Source organism: Manacus candei, unplaced genomic scaffold (assembly GCF_025592945.1).
Source record: "Manacus candei isolate 608988 ecotype Guabito, Panama unplaced genomic scaffold, ASM2559294v1 h1tg000003l, whole genome shotgun sequence".
NCBI classification, from domain to species: domain Eukaryota; kingdom Metazoa; phylum Chordata; class Aves; order Passeriformes; family Pipridae; genus Manacus; species Manacus candei.
The window spans coordinates 8,321,089-8,340,734 of NW_026138051.1; the positions used below are offsets into that span (position 1 = coordinate 8,321,089).

The window sequence follows — 19,646 nt, forward strand, 5'->3', positions numbered from 1 at the left end:
GGTGCCCCTTGGACCTGGCCAGGATCAATCAGCTTCACTCATCAAGAAAACAATAAATTAGTTGGTTTGCAGGGTACCAAACCAGAAATATGCATTTCCCAGCAGTGTGGTGGGAGAAGCACCGGTGACACCCCTGAGGCCTGAGGCCAGGCTGAATGGGGCTTTGAGCAACCTGGTGCAGTGAGTTTAGGGTGGGGTGGTTGGAACTGGATGATCTTTAAGTTTCCTTCCAACCCAAACCATTTGAGGGTTCTGTGGTAAATACCTGTGGAGCATCCCAGACTGGTCAAAGGGACAGCAGTAGGGAGGGACTCTTTCTCTTCTGATGAAAAGATAAGCAGGCTCTTTCATTTTTTTTCTTTACAGTTTTATTTACAAAATGTATTAAAACTCTTTGTACAACACCTCATCAAAATGAGGCTCAGTAATTGATGCCCACACATGCAGTTTATGCTTTTACAGCCATTAGTTTGCTTGGCAATTTTTCTGCTCACTGAAGTGCAGTTTCAACGACCAAAAATAGGAACTTAAATTACAAAAAAAAAAAAAAATAAAGGAGGAAAAAAACCCCAAAAGAAAAGGAAAGAACCCCCAAATCCCCCAAAGCAAAACAAATTAAAAAAATATACCAAAACAAATCATTGTGAGACTACTGCCGAACTTCCAATAGCTTGAAGTTGGTAGCCGGAATTGGTAAGCACTCAACACATTTTGTTTTAGCTTTACATGCAAGTTTAAAAAATATCGAACCATTTACCAAACTCCCTTCACTGGTGTGAAGCCTCCACTCTTAAAAATTGATCTGATAAACATACATCTTTTATACAGCTTTTAAGAAAAATGTTTGTTTTAAATACAACTCATAACCGCACAGCTTTAGCTCGCCCTTGCTGGGGACGTGATCGCGTTCAGAAGTCGAAAAAAAAAAGATCACAGTTTCATGAAAAGAAAATGAAAACAAAACAACAATTTTTTTGTCAATATCTTGTTAAAAACTCGAACAATAAATTATTCTCCTATGAGCTTTTAAAATGATTTTATATTACAGTTTGTTGGAAATACTTATTTTTTTAAGAGACTTTCTTTTTCTTTTTTTTTTTTTTTTGTTTTTGTTTTTAAATCCTATTAAAAGTTCAAATCTATCATCAGCAAACTAAACTCCTAAGGGTCAGACTGGTTTAAATGAGTTTCTTTTTCATTGTATGTTACTGATGAAATAAAACTCTATATCGTAAACTACAGAAAATACATATTGTCGATTAGAGGTAATTAGTATGCAGATATTCCATTGAACATTTCCCATGTGATTGACAATATGTTTAAAGGTTTGTGGTTCCTTTTTTTTTTTTTTTTTTTCTTTTCCCTTTTTTTTTTTTTTTTAAATTATTATTTTTAAAGATGAAGTTAAGTAGTTTCCAGGCAGAGGTTCAAGGCTGAAATGCTGCTGTCTAGGACGCTGGATGTGAGTAATAGCGAGCCCCTGCCTGGAGCAGAGCTGGCGGAGCGCGGTGTCCTCCTCACTGGGAGGCAGGGACAGGAGCATCCTCTCACCAGGAGCCATGAAACAAGAGTTGGCAGGAGCTGATATAATATAACAGTACTAGCAGGAGTCATGTTAGATCGCTTACTATTACTCTGGAACTGCAGCTCTAATTTGAGTTACTATCCTCTTCCCTTACTTCTGTTTTACAAGGACCATTACTGAGAAGCATTAGCTGAGCACAGTGCTAGTTGGGAGAGAGCTGGGGTGAAGCAGAAGCAGGCCTGGGAAAAACTAACCTGCCCTTCTCTTGCTTCATTGCTTGATATTAAACAGTGAATTAAAATGCAAATGCACAGCAAGAAAAGAGATATATGGTCTGAACCTAAACAGCAAGTAGCTTTTCCTTAATTTTTTTTATTTTAAAAGCCACCAAATGTCATTTTAATAAAGCACCTGTAGGTATGCCTGATGATAGAACAAAAAAAGGAATGCAATATTTTCTGCCTGCACTTTAGCTACCTTGTCAAGGAATTAATTTACTGATCTGGAAGCAAGACATGCAGTTCCACAAATTCCCTTCTTTTGGATTTACGGATTCACAGTCATTGACCTTAATTGGTTTGAATGCACAGACTCTTTTTTTCAGGTGTTGCACCTTTTACTGTTATACAGAATTGCTCAAATTAGCTGGAGAGATCAAAGTGGCTCAGAAAAAAAAAATAAAATCACACCACTGTAAGTAAAGACTGAAACATCTTGACATCAGCTCCTACAAGCAGTGGCAGGCCGGTCCGCGTTCGCACGCAGCAGATTTCTGAGGCTTTGTGTCAGGAGGAGTTTCATAATTTGATACGACTGGGGTGGCTGAGGAAACCGGCTGCCATTTGCTTTCAGGACACAAGTTCAGTTACTGTGCAGTGGTATCAAAGAATGGCTTTCGTTGCACTGATTTTTTTTACAAGAATTTTTTTTTCACATACCAATATCTTGTTACCAGTCCTTTCCTTTTCTTTTTCCTTTTCTCTTTTTCTCATTTTTCTTTTTTTTTTTGGTTTTATTTTCTTTTTCTCTTTTTTTTTTTAATTTTCTTTTTCTTTCATTTTCCTCTCTTCTTTTCTTTTACTTCTTTCAAGCAAAGCAAGAATATTTCAGTGATGGTTTGCATTGTTGTGAGTCTCAGAGTCTTCCATAAGGCACTGAAGGAAAAAAAAAATCAGTTTTTCCTATTAAAAGTACATTGCACCATCATCAACGCGTGTCATGCCTGACACCTCGGAGAGAGTACGACTGGCTCAGGTGGTCCAAATCCATGAAGTAGCCACATTCTCTGCTGCTTTTCCTCTTGCATGCTGTCAGGGTGAGGATCTATAATAAAACCAGAAAGATTTCATCACTGCCTGGCAGCGAGGGGCAGGAGAGCTCAGCCGGGGGAGAGGCACAGGCTGTGGGCTAACCAGGCTTTTCCAGAGTAATTTTTCAGCAATTCAGCTCTATTTTATTTTCCTGCTTTAGAAATCACAAATTCTAGTGTAGAAGTTTTTGTTCTATTGTAGATTTTTTTGAGACTTCCTAAGAGCACTTACCTGATCATAGTTTAAAAAAGAAAGGGGAAGAGATCACCAGCAAGAGAGATGTGATTTTTAAAGCATTTAACAAAATACTTCCATTTTGAACCAGCACGATGCTGGAGAGAGGAGTTACTCACTACAGCATGAAGCCAGCTACCACTGTGTGCAGCACACGATGGTACCAAGCTTACTTCTGATCAGGGCAGAAATTTAAACCACTGACACTTTGAGACTGCCACAAGATGATGTTTCAAAAGCCCTCTTGCAGCAGCCCGCTGATGCACACAACACAACAGCACAGACAGTTAAAAAAAAGAGAGAAAGAGGAAACCCCAGCGGGTTCAGCCCCCGGCCCGCAGCCGTACCCCTAGATTTTCACACTTTCTGTGCCGTACACGTTGTAGCCTTCTCTGTAGGTAGCGTAATTCTGGGTGTTGGTGGCGGGAGCGGGTTTGAAGTTCTGCGTGTTCTTGGTGAGTTTCATTCGCTTGGACTCGGCCCGAGACTTGTAGCAGAACTCGATCAGTGCCACCATCATGGCCAGCCCCAGGCCTCCCACAAGGATATAGAACACCCCAGCAACATTGCTCAGGCTCAGAGCGCTCGTCTTGTCCTAAGAGAAACGAGCGACGCCGTTAGCTTTGCTGTGAGGAGCAGACGGGCAGACAGACAACAAGTTACTTTGCACTTAGTCCTAGCAGGAATAGCTGCACTCGTGGTGTTTGGTGTCCGGCTCACGGACCGGTGCTGTCCCCCCATCCCCGCAGCCTGGGGCTGCACAGCAGTCACTGCTCTGCCTTCCACCCTGGGGCGGGTGAAGCCCTGGCTGATTCCAAGGTGATGAGATATTTTTGGCCACTGACTGTCCCAGGCCTTTGGTGTCCCAGAGCAAACCTGCCTACGGCCGAGCATCCCTGGTGGCAAAGGCACTGCGGGAAAGCTGTGCCGGGGAAAGCAGTGGCTGAGTAAAACTGCGGGTTTTAGAAAAGGCCGTGACAAAACCAGAACAAGAAAAAGCCAAACCACTGCACACTTGGTTCTGGTGAATGTAGGTAAAATTGTTGAGATGCTGCTAAATTTATCGACATTTTTTTTCAATATTAAAAAAAAAAAACAACACCCTAGGAAGATGGTCAGTTACTTAGAGGTCAAGCAGCAGAGTCCTGAGCTAAACTAGCACCTCTGGGAGAGTGAGTTATTGAATAAAAACAGACATTGTAAACCAAAAATCACTGGCCAGGGTTTACCTTCCTTCAATACATGTCAGATGGGGGAGAAGCTTGCATTTTTAAGAACAGGATTCTGTAATCAGAATAAATAGAGCTGCAACCCTTCTGCTGCTGCACGGGCAGGTGGGCTGGCTGTGGGCAGGAAGGGCGGCTGGCACGGCCCTGGTTGGGCTGGCACACCACACCACACCACTCTGGGACGGACAGGCAGGGGCCAAAGCAACCTGGCTGTGCCCAGAGAAGACCCTTGCTGACAGAGCTTGGTTAACAAGTCTCTCCAAGGAGAGAAAAATTCGCACATAGTCAGAATAAAATAGGGTCTACCTTGCAAGTGTCTGTGCATTTCACGAGCAATTTGGATACATGCAGTTGTAACAAACAGCCTGCCATGTAAACTAAAGATCTTACTCATTTATACCTCTTTCCAATTGCACTTCCCTTCTGCAGCTGCTGTGTGTTCACATATCCCATGATCCCAAATTTATCTCATACAACAGCTACAGGGTTGTGCCCTAAGCAACTTCCAGTCCAACTGAAATCAATGAAATTTTATTACTGGCTTCGCTGGAACTTGAAATTGTCCTCCGACACTGAGAGGGTGCTTTGAAATTATAGTTTTCTGTTTGAATGATTACAGAGAGCACTTCCAAAGGCACCAGGGGAGTTAGGCACTCAACTGCGACCGATTTCAGCTGGAGCTGGATTTCTCCTCCTCTTAGTGCCTTTGAAAATGTCCTTCACTCCAACAAGCCCAGCACTTTTACAGGGTTTTTCTCCCCAATGGGTCTATAAGCATTAAGAAAAAAACCCCCTCTGTGTTTTCTTTTAACTGAATGGTGTAAATAAATATTTCCTGCAATTTAAGGGGTGATCCACCTCAGGAGTGTGATCTCCCTGGAGACTACAGTGGTTCCACATGAGGCTGGTCAGCCCCACAGCACAGCTGGTGGGCAACAGGGCAGTACAGCAGCAAAATGGTTCAAAGCAATATAAAAAGGAATATACAACATTTAGGTAATGACTCACCATTGGGATTTCTAGATTTTTTTTTAAAAAATCCAACCAATTTCAGACTGAATTGGGAAACAAGGTGGGAGAGGAGTTTTTTCCTTATCAATGGTCTGTCCTGAAAATTTACATCCTTAGCAAGCATGTGACTGTCTCCCAAACTGACATGTAGAGAAGTTAACTCATAATTTTGAAACAAAAATGTGTTTTTTTCAATAAAACTAAAAATAAGAAAAGATGCTGGCCTGAATAATATACAATGACTGTGCTAAAATTTGTGCATTTAATTGAAAACACCACCTTGGGAGACTTTGGGGGCTTCTCTCTGCATGTTTTTCTAGCAAAATACTCACACAGTAAAACATACTTACAACTACAGTCTGCTACTGCATATAAGAAAAACGCTGTCATGTTCTGAGACTTAAATTATTTTTTCTAGTCTTTTCTTTCAACCTTCAAAATGTAAATAGCAACTTCTGAAAGTCATTCTTGGAATAAACAAACAGTGGGTCAAAATGTGATTGCTAATCAGTACAAAAAGACCTTCAGCGACTGACCTTACTTCCGGAGTCCTTGGCTCCACATTCACCCTTATCGTACCACCATTTGTTTTTCAGCTTGTCTAAGATGCCTTGTTCACTGAGTTTCAATACTGCAAGGTTTACAGGAGTTCTTCACGTGGGAAATAACATAAATAACATTATATTATGTTATTTTATGTTATTCAATCTTTAAACTACTTTAATACTATACAAAGCGATAAAGCAGGGTTCCTGGCCACAAAGTATTTACACTGCAGGCAACTGGATCATCCCCTTAAGTTAACTCTAGAGCATCTCTACATTACCAGGTCCTGCCCATATCGCTTTGAGTAATCGGCACTCACTGTTAAATGAAGGCAGTAGAAACAAAGCAAGGCCAATTTCCCAGTTTGGTGCCCCACAGACACCTGCAGTAGCTTTATGGATTCGGGTGGGTTTGATCTAGCAGGACCCTCGTATTGCACTAACAGACAGAAGCCCCAAATCCAGCCCCTGTGGCTCCTCACAGTCAAACAGTGCTCGTGGCTCCCGGTCCCCCACAGCCCACAGTTGTGTGTGTGTGTGTGTGTGTGCACATCTGCAGAGCAAAAACCCCCAGGGGGCATTCCTGGAGGGAGGCTTTGCCAGCGCTCTGGCTGCTTCCCTGCCAGCGGTGGCTTCTCCAGCTCCTGTGGTTGCTGCTGCAGGAGCTGTGCTCGGAGGCACCGTGCTTGGCTGCGCTCCCCGGAGCTGCTGCATCCTGAACTCCCCCAGCCCAGGGAACTGCAGCAGAAAATAAGCAAATGCAGACCTCTGTGAAGCAAATGAGTGAATATGGAAACGCTTGCTGAAAGTGCCCAGGGTGGGAAATGCTGGCAGGACAAAAGGAGCTGCTGACTGGTGCTGCCAAGAGCCCACAGCCCAAGGGTACCTGAGCTCATCTGCCTCTTTCCTGGGGGAAAGCAGCACCCGAGGAGCTCTCAGTCGGGTTTTGTCATTTCCATTTCCTCCTTGTGTGATGTCTTGGGTTTTTTTCCTGCCTACTTCGATTAGACAGGCTCCCTGCATAAGGGACATCCTCAGTTCCTGCTCCTGCTTGAAAAGCTCTGATTCCTGCTCCATGGCTGTGCAGGGCAGTTGGTGGGGCAGAAAGGGCTGGGCCCTTATCCTCAGCCATGCTGTGCCACTTTGCATGGGATAACACCAGGCAGACACATGCACGGCCCGCTCTGGGTCCATCCAGGCCTGTTGTCAGTGGAGGAGATGCAGGAGCTGAGCCCATGTCTGCCCCAGTGCCAGCCTCGAGTCTGGATCTTGCTGCTCCCTGTCTTTCTCCCACCCTTGGCCAAAGGGCCTGAGACTCTGCTGAGAGGAAGAGACTCAGGAGAAAGAGCAGCACAACCTATGCAAAACACCTGAAATACAAGCTTAACTGCACAATGCAATTTAGGGAAAGGTCCCCAGACCAGGAGGGCCGAGCCCTGCCATGCCTGGGGCAGGGCAAGATGCTGGAAGAAGTAGCTGGTAAAGAAAAGCCCCCTTCCCTCATCTGCAAAGGAGCTGCCTCTGAGATGGCTGTGAGATAGTTGGTGGCTGATGCCGGACAGAGCTGCCCTTGGAGGTGCTACGTGCCCTGAGGGAGGAGGGCAGCAGCCCATGGAGGTGGGATAGGCTGTGCTCAGCTGAGCCCAGGCAGCTTGTGCAGCACCAGATAAAAATGAGCATGTTCAAGAGCTCCTGAGCTGAACTCCCCACTCCCACTGACATAACCCAGTGTGGTGTCACCAAGGCCACCAGGAAGGGAAGGGCGAGGAAAAGCCATCGAGGTGAGGAGAACCACCAGTCCCTGATCCCAGCGGCAGCAATGCCAGCACTGCCTGCAGAGCTTCCTGGATGCCCAGGGAGAGGCAGCACCACTTCTGGTCTGCACAGGGCTCCGTCTGACACCAGCCAAGATTTTATTTTTATAAAATGGCTATTTTTAAGCGGCAGCTGTAATCTAATTAAGTATCAATCAGGGCTGGCTGTACGCACTCAGGCGGACACAGCCGACGGCTGGCGGTGACAAGCCGCAGGAGACTGACCATGTTTGCTGGCTCGGTGCTGGCAGCAGGCACAGAGCCCCTCCACCAGGAGCCAGTGGCATCCTAAAAAGCCAGCTGTGCTGCAGCTACACTTACATCCTCCTGTAGGTAGGGCCATAAAACATTAACAGGATCAAAGCACGCTCTGCACACTGCAAACACCCCGGGTGCTGCAAGTAATGCACCTGCCCCGCTGGGTTACACTGATGGCCACCAGCCAGGTCCTAGTGAGGCCACCACTGTGGACTCTCCTGGACAGCAGTGGCTGTGTTGAGCCCCCCAGTGACACCCAGGCAAACACACCATGAGCAGCCGTGCATGACTGAAATGCCAGTCAGTGAAAGCTGAGTGCCTTTACCTACCACTTACAAGCACCAGCAGAGAGTGGGGTGAATTATTGTTTAGAGAACAGTGCTCTCATTTTAAATTTCATTTAAAAACCATCCAATTTGGAGAGATTTTATGCAATACATCTCTCCGCTTTGAAAAGCATTGTACAGCTGAGAATACACAAACAATAGAAAGAAGGTTATAAACACCTTTCCTCCTACCTGCATATTTTATTGTGCAAATTTTCCCCTCCCCCCAGTCCTATTCCAAACACTATTTTTAATTTGCATGCCTTTACAAACCCCATACGGAGCACCAAGAATTTGCATAACATCCAATACATTATAGATTAGCTTTCACAACATTATACAGTACTGGGAAATGAGGAGGCTTAATATGCTAATTAGGGTGCTGTATTTTTTTTTCAAAACCAAGATTGCAGTTAATTGTGCACACGCAATTGCCAAAAAAAAAAAAAAAAGAAAAAAAGAAAAAGTAGTAAACTAAAATTATCTTAGCTAAACAGATGGGAATTTGCCTAAACTGGGGTTTTCACTATAGTTTGTCACGGCCCTGTTTGTCAGGTGAGGTCCCTCAGCCTGGGTATGAGAGAGGTGATTTGGTTCATCCGTCTGTCCCAGAAAGAGGAGATGAATGGGATGGGCAGACAGGTGTCAAGGAGCCACTGCCTGCTTCTGGCCCACCAAGGCTTTGCTGGTGGAGCTGTCACTATGCCAGGGGCTCCCCTGCTGGGGCTGTTCCTCCCCTGCCTTAGCCCATCCCGTTCCCCCTGCACACAACCTGGAGATTTGCCTGAGCCAGCTCCAAGCCCCCCTCAGCTCGGCTGTTTTGCTGGCTGGGGCACTGGGATGAACACTGGTAACTCAGTGAGGACACCCTCTCAATGTGCAAGAAAAGGCACCAATTTGTGAAGCAAAAAATGCAGTTTGTTTTGTTAAAGGAACAATTTTGTCAGCTTCCAGGAAATAAATCCCAAGACCTCCTAATACATGAGCTGCTTCTTGTGTAGCAGGATTTGAGCGACCTGATGGTGGGAGAAGACATGATGCCTCTGCAACCACTGGTCCAGTGCCTCAGGAATGCAGTGTAAGCTGGTGTGGGATGAACTCCTCCACTCCCAAATTCCCAGGGTAAGTAAATATATTGCAAAGCGAGCCTGGCTGCTGGTACATTTTCTGATTGCTCATCTCTGAGTGGTTGTGTAGCCTGGTTCAATTTAACAGACAGAGTCAGGTATGCTTTTAGCTGAGATCCTGATGGGAGTGCAGAGTGCCATGTCTGGATCCTGGCATTTTCTCACCCATTGACCACCAATCCTCTGTACGTCCCCTCAGCTCACAACCAGCTGGTCCCACCAGCGCCCAGCCCATGCCAGTGAGTCCAAGGCCACCAAGTCGTCAAGTGTTCTGTGGGCTGCTGTGGAGGGAAGCACAGGGCTCTTTTGGGAGTGAGGGCTGATGGTTGTACAAAGAAGAACTTCCATAGGTTGCTCTGGCATTGTTTGTTTGATGGGGAGATTTTTTTTTGAATCGCCTCAGGGGCAGAGGAAAGTAGACACTAAATGACTTGCCTGGGTCCCATGGGAAGGCTGTGTCCCCAGCCACTTACTTGTCCCCCTGTCCAGCCCAGAGGATAATTTCCTCAGTTTCTGTGTCTCTCTCTCAAAAGACTTCCATTTCCTCATCTTTTTCCTGGGATAATTTTGTGTCTTTCAGCTGTTTTTCTAACTGGGTTGCTGTTGATGGGCTGTATAGGATAACCTATGAGGTCCTCAGCCCTTTCCCAGGTGGCTTCCACTGTTTTTCCTTGCTTTAATTTATGATGTGGTTCTTTTTCATCTCCTCCATGTTGTTTCCAGACCAGCTCTCTATTAGTGCAGTTGCTTTTATCCAAGTAAAACGTTCAGAGGTTTGAGCACTTGTGCTCTCTTGTGTTTGGTACACCAAGAAACTGAGATGAGGCCATTTGGATTGAGATGTCAGCTTTCTGGATGCCACAGGATGGTATCCTTGTGCAGAAACTTGCAGTGTTTTTCTTCCTCCCCATAACTGAAGGATTTTGTTGTTTCTTTGTTTGTCTTTTTCATCCAGTACATCTGGCTCATCCAGGCTTAAGCACGTGAGGTTGGATCTGTTGGGCAGTTTTACCAAACCCCACTAGGATTTTTTTTTCTTGCTGACATCTACAAATGACTGGAAGACTTGAGTTTAGAGAAGCAGTACCAGGAGCCTCGTATGGAATAGTATTGCCCTCACAGACAATTAAGCCATCTGCTATGGCTGATTTCTATTCTACAGGCTGCCACAAACATGATTTTACACCTGGGACAGAGGTGGGTCTTACCGGTGTTTCAGCTGTTTGGTTTCTCTGCTACCCTGTTAGAAGACTCTACTCAGGTGCTGGCAGTATTACCTTCCCCTCTTCAGCCATCAGTTACTGCTGGAAAACTAGCCATGCCAGTCTTTTCCCAAATTTAATGTAACACCATCTCAAAGGGAACCTCCTCTTCCCTTTGCTGTGTGGCCCTGGGGCCTCCTCCCTGCTGCACTCCAGCCCCTCTGGGCACAGGACACGAGCCCCTTTGCACCCCTTGCTGCTGGTGGCCCCAGGTGACAGGACAATACTGATGGAGTGAACTGATTTTTAAAAAACAATGTGCATTCACTCATTAAAATCCCACCCCCAAGCTTTGGGTTCAAGTTTAAAAACTCTCCAAATTCAGGAATTGCTACAGCACTTCTTTGACATGAAGGCTGATCCTGTATAAAATATGACATCACCTCCAAGCTGAGTATGTTCAGCATGCAGATGCCCCCTCTCAGAAGAAGGAGCTGCTATGTGCTATGTGCTCTTTGCAGAGCATTCATTACATTTCATTTCATTACTGTCTATCTTATATTCATGCCATTCAGATGGAAAAGAGGGAACATGACGACTCAGAGGCCATCTCTCTTCTTATTTCTCTTTGAGACACCCTCACCTGTCCGAGGGATTTCTTGCTTTGCCTCCTCTTGCCAAAGCACTAGTGCAGGTTAGTTGCAGTAAATTTTATCTCCGTTGAGAAAACTGGTGGCATTATAATATTTCTTTCTGGCCAGAACAAGTTTGAAGTAGAGGACAAGTAAATTAATCATCAAAGAAATAGATCTTTATTAGTCCCAAAAGTGGGAAGGGAGAAATTCTGCCCCTCTCAAATTATAAATCATAACAGGTTTCTGGCAGTTTGATTAATGACCTTTTAGGTTCATTTTCATGATTTCTCCTGCACCTATTTAAAGCTGATAACCCCAAATGTTTTACCTACTGCCATCACTAATTCTACTGGCTTAAGACAGAGGTCCAGCAGGCTGCAGTCCCACATATGATTGCAAAAGCTGGCCACACTGTTCTTCTGGCAACTGGGTTCCAGTTACTGGCCGTCGTGTTTGTGTGCCAGTGCTGCAAACAGGACCCTTCCCTGAACAAACTTGGACTGCAGTGAAGAGTCAGAGCAGTTTCTTGGAAAAGTACTGTTAATTTATGAAAAGAACATTGCGGTCTTGCCAGGAAAGGGCCATTTTCCAGGAATGATGCTAGTGGCTTTGTAGCCAGTGCTTGGGGTTGGTCCTCACAAGTCACAGCAGGTGATACAAAGAGCCGGGAACCACTGCAAGTGAAAATTAGGAGCAAAAGTCACTTTAGGACTTGAATATCTCACCCAATAATCTGCAGACTCTTTTTAGTTGTGTCTAACTGGTGGCTGAGTGGCATGAAGTCTCAGCAATGCTGTAGTTATGTTTATTACTTGCAATCCATAAAGATTTTAAGTGATGATTGGAACAGCTTTGAGTAATTCACACCCCATTCTATGCTCTAATGGATGTAATATAAATGTTATACCCAAACCCAAACACTGCCAAGGAGAGTGAATGAACATGGCAGGCAGCACGCTGTTCCTTCAAACCAGATGAACCATTGCTCAGAATTCATTTAGAGTTTTTAGAAGCAATCTTTCAGAAAAGGGAGGTGCAAAGTGAAGGTGTAACAAGTGAAGGCTCTTCAAAGCACTAACTGAAGGGCTTCCTCGGAGTGGGGCAGGGCAGAGAGGGCAGTGCATGGGCTGCACGGAATCTCCAGGGACTGCCCAAGGGCTGCCCTGGCACCTCTCACTACCTGGGTCTTACTGCTCCTCACCTCCACCATCAGCCCACTTCCGATGGACCCTAGAATATTTGGCGTACAGAACACAGTGTGGCACTTTTGCAACGTTGTTGCTTGCAGCACCTCTAGAGTTAAAATGTAGCTTTTCTGGGAGTAGAGGATAAAGAAATCACCCATGAGCTTGAAGGAAGACCAGGATAACATCAGCATTGAGAGCTCCTCTCTTGTCTTGAAAATATCCTTTCTTCACTCATGCCCAGGGCTGAGGCTCCGGATAGCAGAGAACAAGCTGCAGAAGAGCTGATCAGCTGAGGAGGGATCCCGGCTGGCTCAGGAGGATGTCAAATGCTGGGCAAGAGCTCCAACCTCTGCAGGTTCACTGCTCATGAGTGGTCCCAGGAGGGCTCCATGGCTTCTGCAGGGCTACTCAGGCAGGACGTCCATGTCCCCAGCAGCACCTGGGAGGGATGTGGTCCATCTCATCCGGTGACAGAAAAGTCCACTCAGAGATGAAATATCAGGCCAGTGGCAATGAGGATTCTTCTCACACAGGCAGATGGATGCTGGCTCCCAACATATGGTAAATATAGTCACCAGGAGCCTCGCCCATCATTAGCAGGCCTGAGACATGACCTCCCCATGCACCAAACTGCACACCTGCCACGATGCAGAATCCTCTGTGGTCACCAACAGGCCCTTGCTCATTTTCCACAGCAGTACAACAGCAGACACCAAATTCCTCTGGCTGGAGAAGCGCTGTGGAAATGCAGGCACACACCACTTGGGATGTGGTATTCACAGCAAAGCTGTTTCTGTTTCACTGTACCTTAGTACTGCCCATTTGGGTCCACTGGGGGAGGTGAAATTGCAGCGCCCAAAGACACCCCCGGGCTCCAGCTGTGTCACACAGCATGGCACAGAACAGCTGTAAATCTGGACTAATATCTGGCTAGGCCAGGTTTATGGCTGATTTGTGGCATCAGAGCAACAAAAAGCCACAGGAAGCGTCTGGCAAATCTGTCCCTCCTAAGAGTGCAAGATTAATGAAGCGTGACATTCTCCCTCCACATCAGAGTGCGGCCCCATAGTCAGACCAAGGGCTGTGCTCTCTGCAAAGGGCTCATCACCCTCCCATCCAAATCCCAGTGATGTGAAGGAGGCGAGAGTCCGTGGTGGTACCAAGTCTTAGTTATTGCATTATAAAGTGTTTTTTGAGGTTTTTTAATCCCTCTTATTTTTACCTAATCCCTTTAATTTAGCAATCTGACATATTTAGAGCATTCTCACTTCTGCAGCAGGAATTGTTTTCCTTTGTTCCTTATGACCAGAGCTGTCCTTGCTGGTTGGAGCATCTCTGGGATTGCCAACATCAGCACAACCCAACCAACAACGTTATAACATCAAAGAATTCAAAAGTTAAATGCTTGGGTTTCTAAAATCCACGTCACAGTGACAGGAAAGGCAAGTGGATTAAGGCACAAACAAACAAGCATTTTCTTAATTCCAAATGCTTCCTAAAATCCTCTTGGGTAGAACTGTTGAAAATACTGAATTAATTGTTCCTGTTGGTGTCACAGGCAAATCTACACTAACTTCAGAGGAAGCAGAGCGGGCAGTTGCTGTGGACATGTGGGATGTGTCACCTTTGCCACGCTCCAAGAGGTAAATACGTGAAGGGCACAGGGAGAATGACCCTGAACAACTGCACCATTGCTTGCCACTGCACCCAGCGCAGCAGAGAACACCCTCACTGCTACACATCATGCAGAATCACCAGCCTTCTCCACTTGGCCGGCAGGAGGAAGGGGAGTTGATGCTGAAAGGGGCTTCCAGTCCTGCTGACTGCAGCTGAGTGGGCCAGAAGGCAAGTGGCCACCACTGCATCCCCGAGCCAGCCTGTGCAGGCACATGGCCACACAAGGCACTGACAAAGGCAGAAATCAAGCCCAGGCATTCTGCTTAATTTGACAGAATACCATAAAAATCTCACTAATGATCATCTTGGTATTGTTAAAATATAAAGATAGAAACAATCCAGGAAGATACACCAAATCCAGCATTACTCTCTAGAGGGCATCACTTGAGGTTAAAGACCCATCTGAACCAAATGAGGCACTTTATTCCCCCAAGCTCTATAAATCCCAGCCTGATCTGCAACTACTGAATGGACTTTTTGTCAGATCTTGTTACTGAAATAACTTCTGAAAAGACACAAAAGCTGGGGGTGAACGCATCGTCCAAGGGCTCTGCCCCTGCCCAGATCATCTGCCTGTCGTGATACACCAATTTAGCAGCGTCTCTGTGCCACAACTTCATGTTTTGTGACACACCCACATGTGAGGGATGGGGGAGATTGTGGGTGGAAACAGGCTCATTATTCAAACCCATGTGTTTCTTTAAAGACTACAGTTACCTGGTACCCCAAGCAGGAGTGAAGAGCTCTGATAACATGGGTATAAACCAATACTGTCAATCACTGTTCCTACTTGTTATCTTCTATCTCAGAAAGTGATCTTTGGTATTCCACATTGAACATTTAATATTCATGGAAAAAGCACCAGGGATTTCTTTAAGAAATGAGCCCTTGGTTGCTCTTTGCTACTATTTCAGACCCACACTTTTCCCCTGCTCTGTGTTACCAGCAATTGCACATCTCCGAGATTTAACATTTGAGGGACTGAAATGCTTTATGGGTGGGCAGAGAAAGGGATAAAAGTGAAAGCCACCTAGTTTGAAGAGACAAAGAGCTTTAAAAATTATAAGATTAAAACTCAGTGCCTCAAGCCCCATATAACCCCCAGCCACCTAAGAAATACACTGCATGTCAATGGCTGGGGTAGTGCTCAGAGGCAGAGCAATATATCCCCCTGGCAGAAGGATGTTGTTTTTCCTCAACAGCAGAGCCAGCAGCAGTTCCCTGTGCTCAAGGCCCCAGGGCCCCAAGTGCTGGTGAGCAGCATCCTGGGGCTGCAGCTCCCTGGCTGCCAGAGGACAGGTTTTTTTAGTTCCTGCTGAGTACTTGGTAGCTGCAATAGTTCCCCGTAGCAGAACTTTGTTCTAGTCTCCATTACTGGCTTTTTTGTAAATAGTGTTCTCTTGGTCAGCTCAAGGATTCTTGCCTTTTTTTTTTTTTTTTTTTTTTTTTTTAGGGCAGGTTGGAGCAACGACTGTATCTTTGCAGAATCTGTTATGTTTTTCCTTGTGGTAACTAGGTATACATTTTAAATTCAGGTGTTTGAACTGGTGCACAATGTCACTGTAACATCTACACACACTCTGTGCACACCTGTACAGAGCCATATGTGTTACCAGCTGAGGCTGCAAGCTCCTGTGCTCTTTGCAGAGAGTTTGCAGCCCATGTTTGGCAGCAGCAGCTGTCTCTATGAAAGTATATTTATATGTTTCATAAGTGTAGCTCAAACAAATTAAACTCTGTACTAACAGGACCATAATTTAATAGAAGTGCCAAGTGCTAATGCAATAATACCATGCCAATGGGATTAGGAAATGCAAGCTGTTAACAAGTCACTGTAGTTCATTCATAGCAGTGCCCGAGACTTGAGGTACAGATGTGGTGAGGGGTGGGAGGAAGAGCTCCCCAAACAGGGAGGCAGAACAAGGCAGGGCAGATGCTTTAACGTCACGCTCAAACCTACAACATCTGAAACAGCAGCATGGATCTTTTCTGTCATTGCCTGGATCCTTTCTAATCAGGATGGGTATGAGCAAGAGACTCAACTTACCTTACATGTGGGCTATCCCCTCACCTTCTCTTTCTCTTGCCTCTAGACACATCCATTTTTCCCCCCGTCTTTACTTTCCTCTTGGAACGGCTTCTTCTGCGGCTCCTGCTCTCGGCTCCTGCGCAGGCTGCAGGGAGGTGCTGCTTAGTCCAAAGGCTACACAAGACATTCAAAGAACAGCTACGGCGCTTGTGCAAAGCTAAAGGTGTCCAACCCACGGTTACAGTGCTGGCCAGCACAGAGAAATCCACAGAGCAGCACAAGTGCCTGCGTCCACGTGAGCTCAATGCTGAAACATTAGAGTCACTTTGAAGAAGAACAAGAAGAAAGGCATTTACTTTTCCCTTTGTATGTTAAATGACAGCAGTTACTATCAAAGAGGAAACAGCCAAGCCCAGACCCTCGTGGGAGATGTTCAAAGAAAGGGCCCTGCTCCTGCTGCTGGGAGCTCCACTTCCAGCTGCTGGTTTTCCTTTTTTTCCTTTTCCAGTCCCACGGAGCCTTCTGCCTCCACTTTTCCCACACTGATGCTTACCGTACAGGATAAATGACTCATGTAAGCAATTTATGGAAATTAGCTGTTAAGCACCACAGGTATTATTAAAAAGAGTGCACAAGTAACAAGTCTTTCACAAAGATTTCTTATGGCCATAAAGGCAGGATGTGGTGTCCCTGCATGTGCCCCAGCACTGCTGCAGTTAATGCTGCACAAGCACATGTCCTTACACAGTCAGGTCCGGCTTTGGCAAGGCAGCAAAGCCAGACCCCAGGATGACAAAGGTTATACAGGCAAAACAAAACAGTTCCCAATCCTCAGATGCCACCAGCCCTGACTCCACCAACTCCTTCCCAGCCTGGGCAACCTGCTCATCCCAAATTCTTGTTCTGAGTATCCCCGTTACATTCCCAGGAAAATGCCCTCAACAATCTGCACAACAGCACTGCCATTTCTGCAAACCAGAGCAGGCTCTCTGCCCTTCCTGGTAGTGCCCTAAGTGAGATACTCCAATGAACTTCTAGAGCATTAAGACTTCATTCTTGGCACAAAACATACACAGTATTATTTCCTAATCTGCTATAAAGTAATAGCTGTCAATTAAACCAATATTCTGATGTCTTCCTTTTAAAGCATTATTTTGCTTTGTCACTAATTTGCACAATACAATAATTTCATAGAACTTTCCCAGCTCTGAGCACAAATTAGCTCTATGTTACTGTCACTGGCTCTGATCAGCCATTTTATCTTTTTCCAGCTCATAACCCAGGCCTATAGAATGGGTGACAAGGAAATTCATGCTGATGAACATAATTCCAAACAAATTGCTCAAATAAATCGTGCTGCATCTCTCAGAGATAGCCACTTCCCCAAATGTCCCCTTTTACGCACGACGCGCTTGGCAATGGTGCTCTTCAGGCGTCAGGTATCATCTAAAGTAATGCATAACAGATTTCTTCTAAAAATATGCCACTTAAAAAAATTATGCTGCAAATGCCAACGGCTGTGCTGATGTATCAAGGCAAACCGGCAGAGAGAAGTGGGGGAACAGATTCCATCTGCTAATGGTCGCACTCACAGCTCGGAAGGGCTTGGGAATGTGATGCTCCACGGGGCGTGGCTCTGAGGGCACAACACAACTGGCACATTTGACAAGTAATCCCACGATTAAAAAGAAACAATTGGAAAATGAAGTAGCATTACATTGCACGTCATTTCACAGATATCCTCCAAAAGAGATATCAGCCTAAAAAAGAATATATTAAAGAAAAATTGAGTCAAATAATTAGCAAGGAATCTTGGCGTGTGAAGCTGGCGAGAAGCTGCATTCAAACATTCTCCTTCCGTGTTGGTTGTCATTAAATGTTACCATGAAGGTATAAGAATACAAGAAATCTATCAACAGCAGAACTATAGAAATTTATCTTAGCAGAAAATTGTTCCTATGCAGCTGAATAATTAATTTCACTTGTCACTCAGCCTGCTACTGCCGTCTGAATCCCCTTTTGTCTAGTTCTTGTTAAACTCCTATTCAGCCGTCACTCAGCCCCAAGATGATAGGATTGTATAATAAACAAAATAATTAGTTTCCAAACTTGTAATACACTATAACATATTTCTTGGAATATTTTTTTTATAACTGTTATTTTGTATTCTCTCATGATTGAGAACTCATCTCACATGTATAAGAGCATTTGAAGAGAGGATAATTTTGCCATGAAACTGAATTTATGCTCGTTTAGGAGGGCAAAGTGAACAAATTTTGATGCACGTACCAGAACGTCTGCACCAGCCAAGTCAGCCCACACGTATTGACAGGCATCCCAGAAAAATTACATATAGACAGAGTACATTCCCCTTCAGACTTCTTAAATAAGGACCACTACAAAAACTAGGTAACTCCCTTCACCAGGGCAGTACCGGCAGCTAAGGCACTTCAGGGCAGACTGGCACCCTCTGCTCCACACCAGCGCTGGCACAGACTGGTAGCACTGAAAACAAGACACATGTCAGCTGAGGCCTTTAGAACAATCTTGTTAAAATGGCACAATCTCTTTAGTCTTGAATTACGAGTGAACCCCAGGAGCACAGGAAGCTCACAGGACTAACCTTACACTCTGTGTAACCCAACAGATTAAAAATATTGCAGAAAGTCAATGGAATACCTTTTCTTCTTTCCTGCTTCAAAATCCTTGTGAAATTGGAAGTCACTGATTAATTTCCAATGTCAATGAAGATATGGTAACAAGAGATGAACTCACAACTCAGAATCATTCCTCTCCAAGCACAGGCACACCGCATGCGAGGCTGCAGGGAGGACAAGCACAGGAGGGCATTTTCTGGGTGACTGGGTCCTTTGTGGTACAATGATGGGCACTGGCACAGGCAAGCAGGCTGCATACTTACCTCTGGCTTTCAGCATGAGCTAGAATATCAGAGTGCACAGAGGAATTCAACTCAAGAACCCGGCACTATCAGTTTACAACAACTCCTTCAGCTGCACACAACCCATCGGCAGTAGGTAGCAGGCGGATGATTGCAAACTTGGGGTGGCGATTTCCCAAGCCTGGGTCTCTACTGGAGAAGCTGAGAGGGGGTCTGTCAGCTCAGCCAGTAGAGAGAGCTGCCCCGAGTGAGCAATGGTCCCCACACCACCCCGTGTGACACGGTGCAAGCTCTGTATCTCAGCCTCAGGCACCTTCACCACCCCGTCTGCTCTGATTCCCACCAGCTACCACCTCCTTTAAGGGGAAAAAAAAGAACAGTTTTGAAGCACCTCCTCCGAAAGCTCTATAAATGAAGCCGTGCTCGTATAAACAATTAACCGGAGAGACGGGATGAGATGATGAGGGCAACTTCTGGTGGGAGGACAGAGAGGAGAGAGAGGCCAGCGAGACTGTTGGAGCTGTAGTGCCCAGAAGGCAGCACTGGTGCTCAGCTTTCCTGAGAGGGCAGCGGGGCTCCCGCTGGGTGGGGACATGGCCTGAACTCGGTGCTGGGGGAGTGCACTGCAGGGAAGGCAC

General features: G+C 45.6%; 1 protein-coding gene across 11 annotated transcripts in view; it reads right to left on the reverse strand.

Moving 5' to 3' along the window:
• Positions 1-345: 345 nt before the first annotated feature.
• The window catches only part of GRIA3 (glutamate ionotropic receptor AMPA type subunit 3), a 415,135-nt gene continuing 395,834 nt past the window's right edge, over positions 346-19,646 (reverse strand). For 6 of the 11 annotated variants that reach the window (XM_051788568.1, XM_051788560.1, XM_051788549.1 and 3 more), the window contains one exon: positions 3,419-3,664. In XM_051788568.1, the coding sequence (XP_051644528.1) occupies positions 3,419-3,664 (246 nt within the window). The other 5 variants (XM_051788596.1, XM_051788589.1, XM_051788539.1 and 2 more) reach the window with 4 other exon arrangements.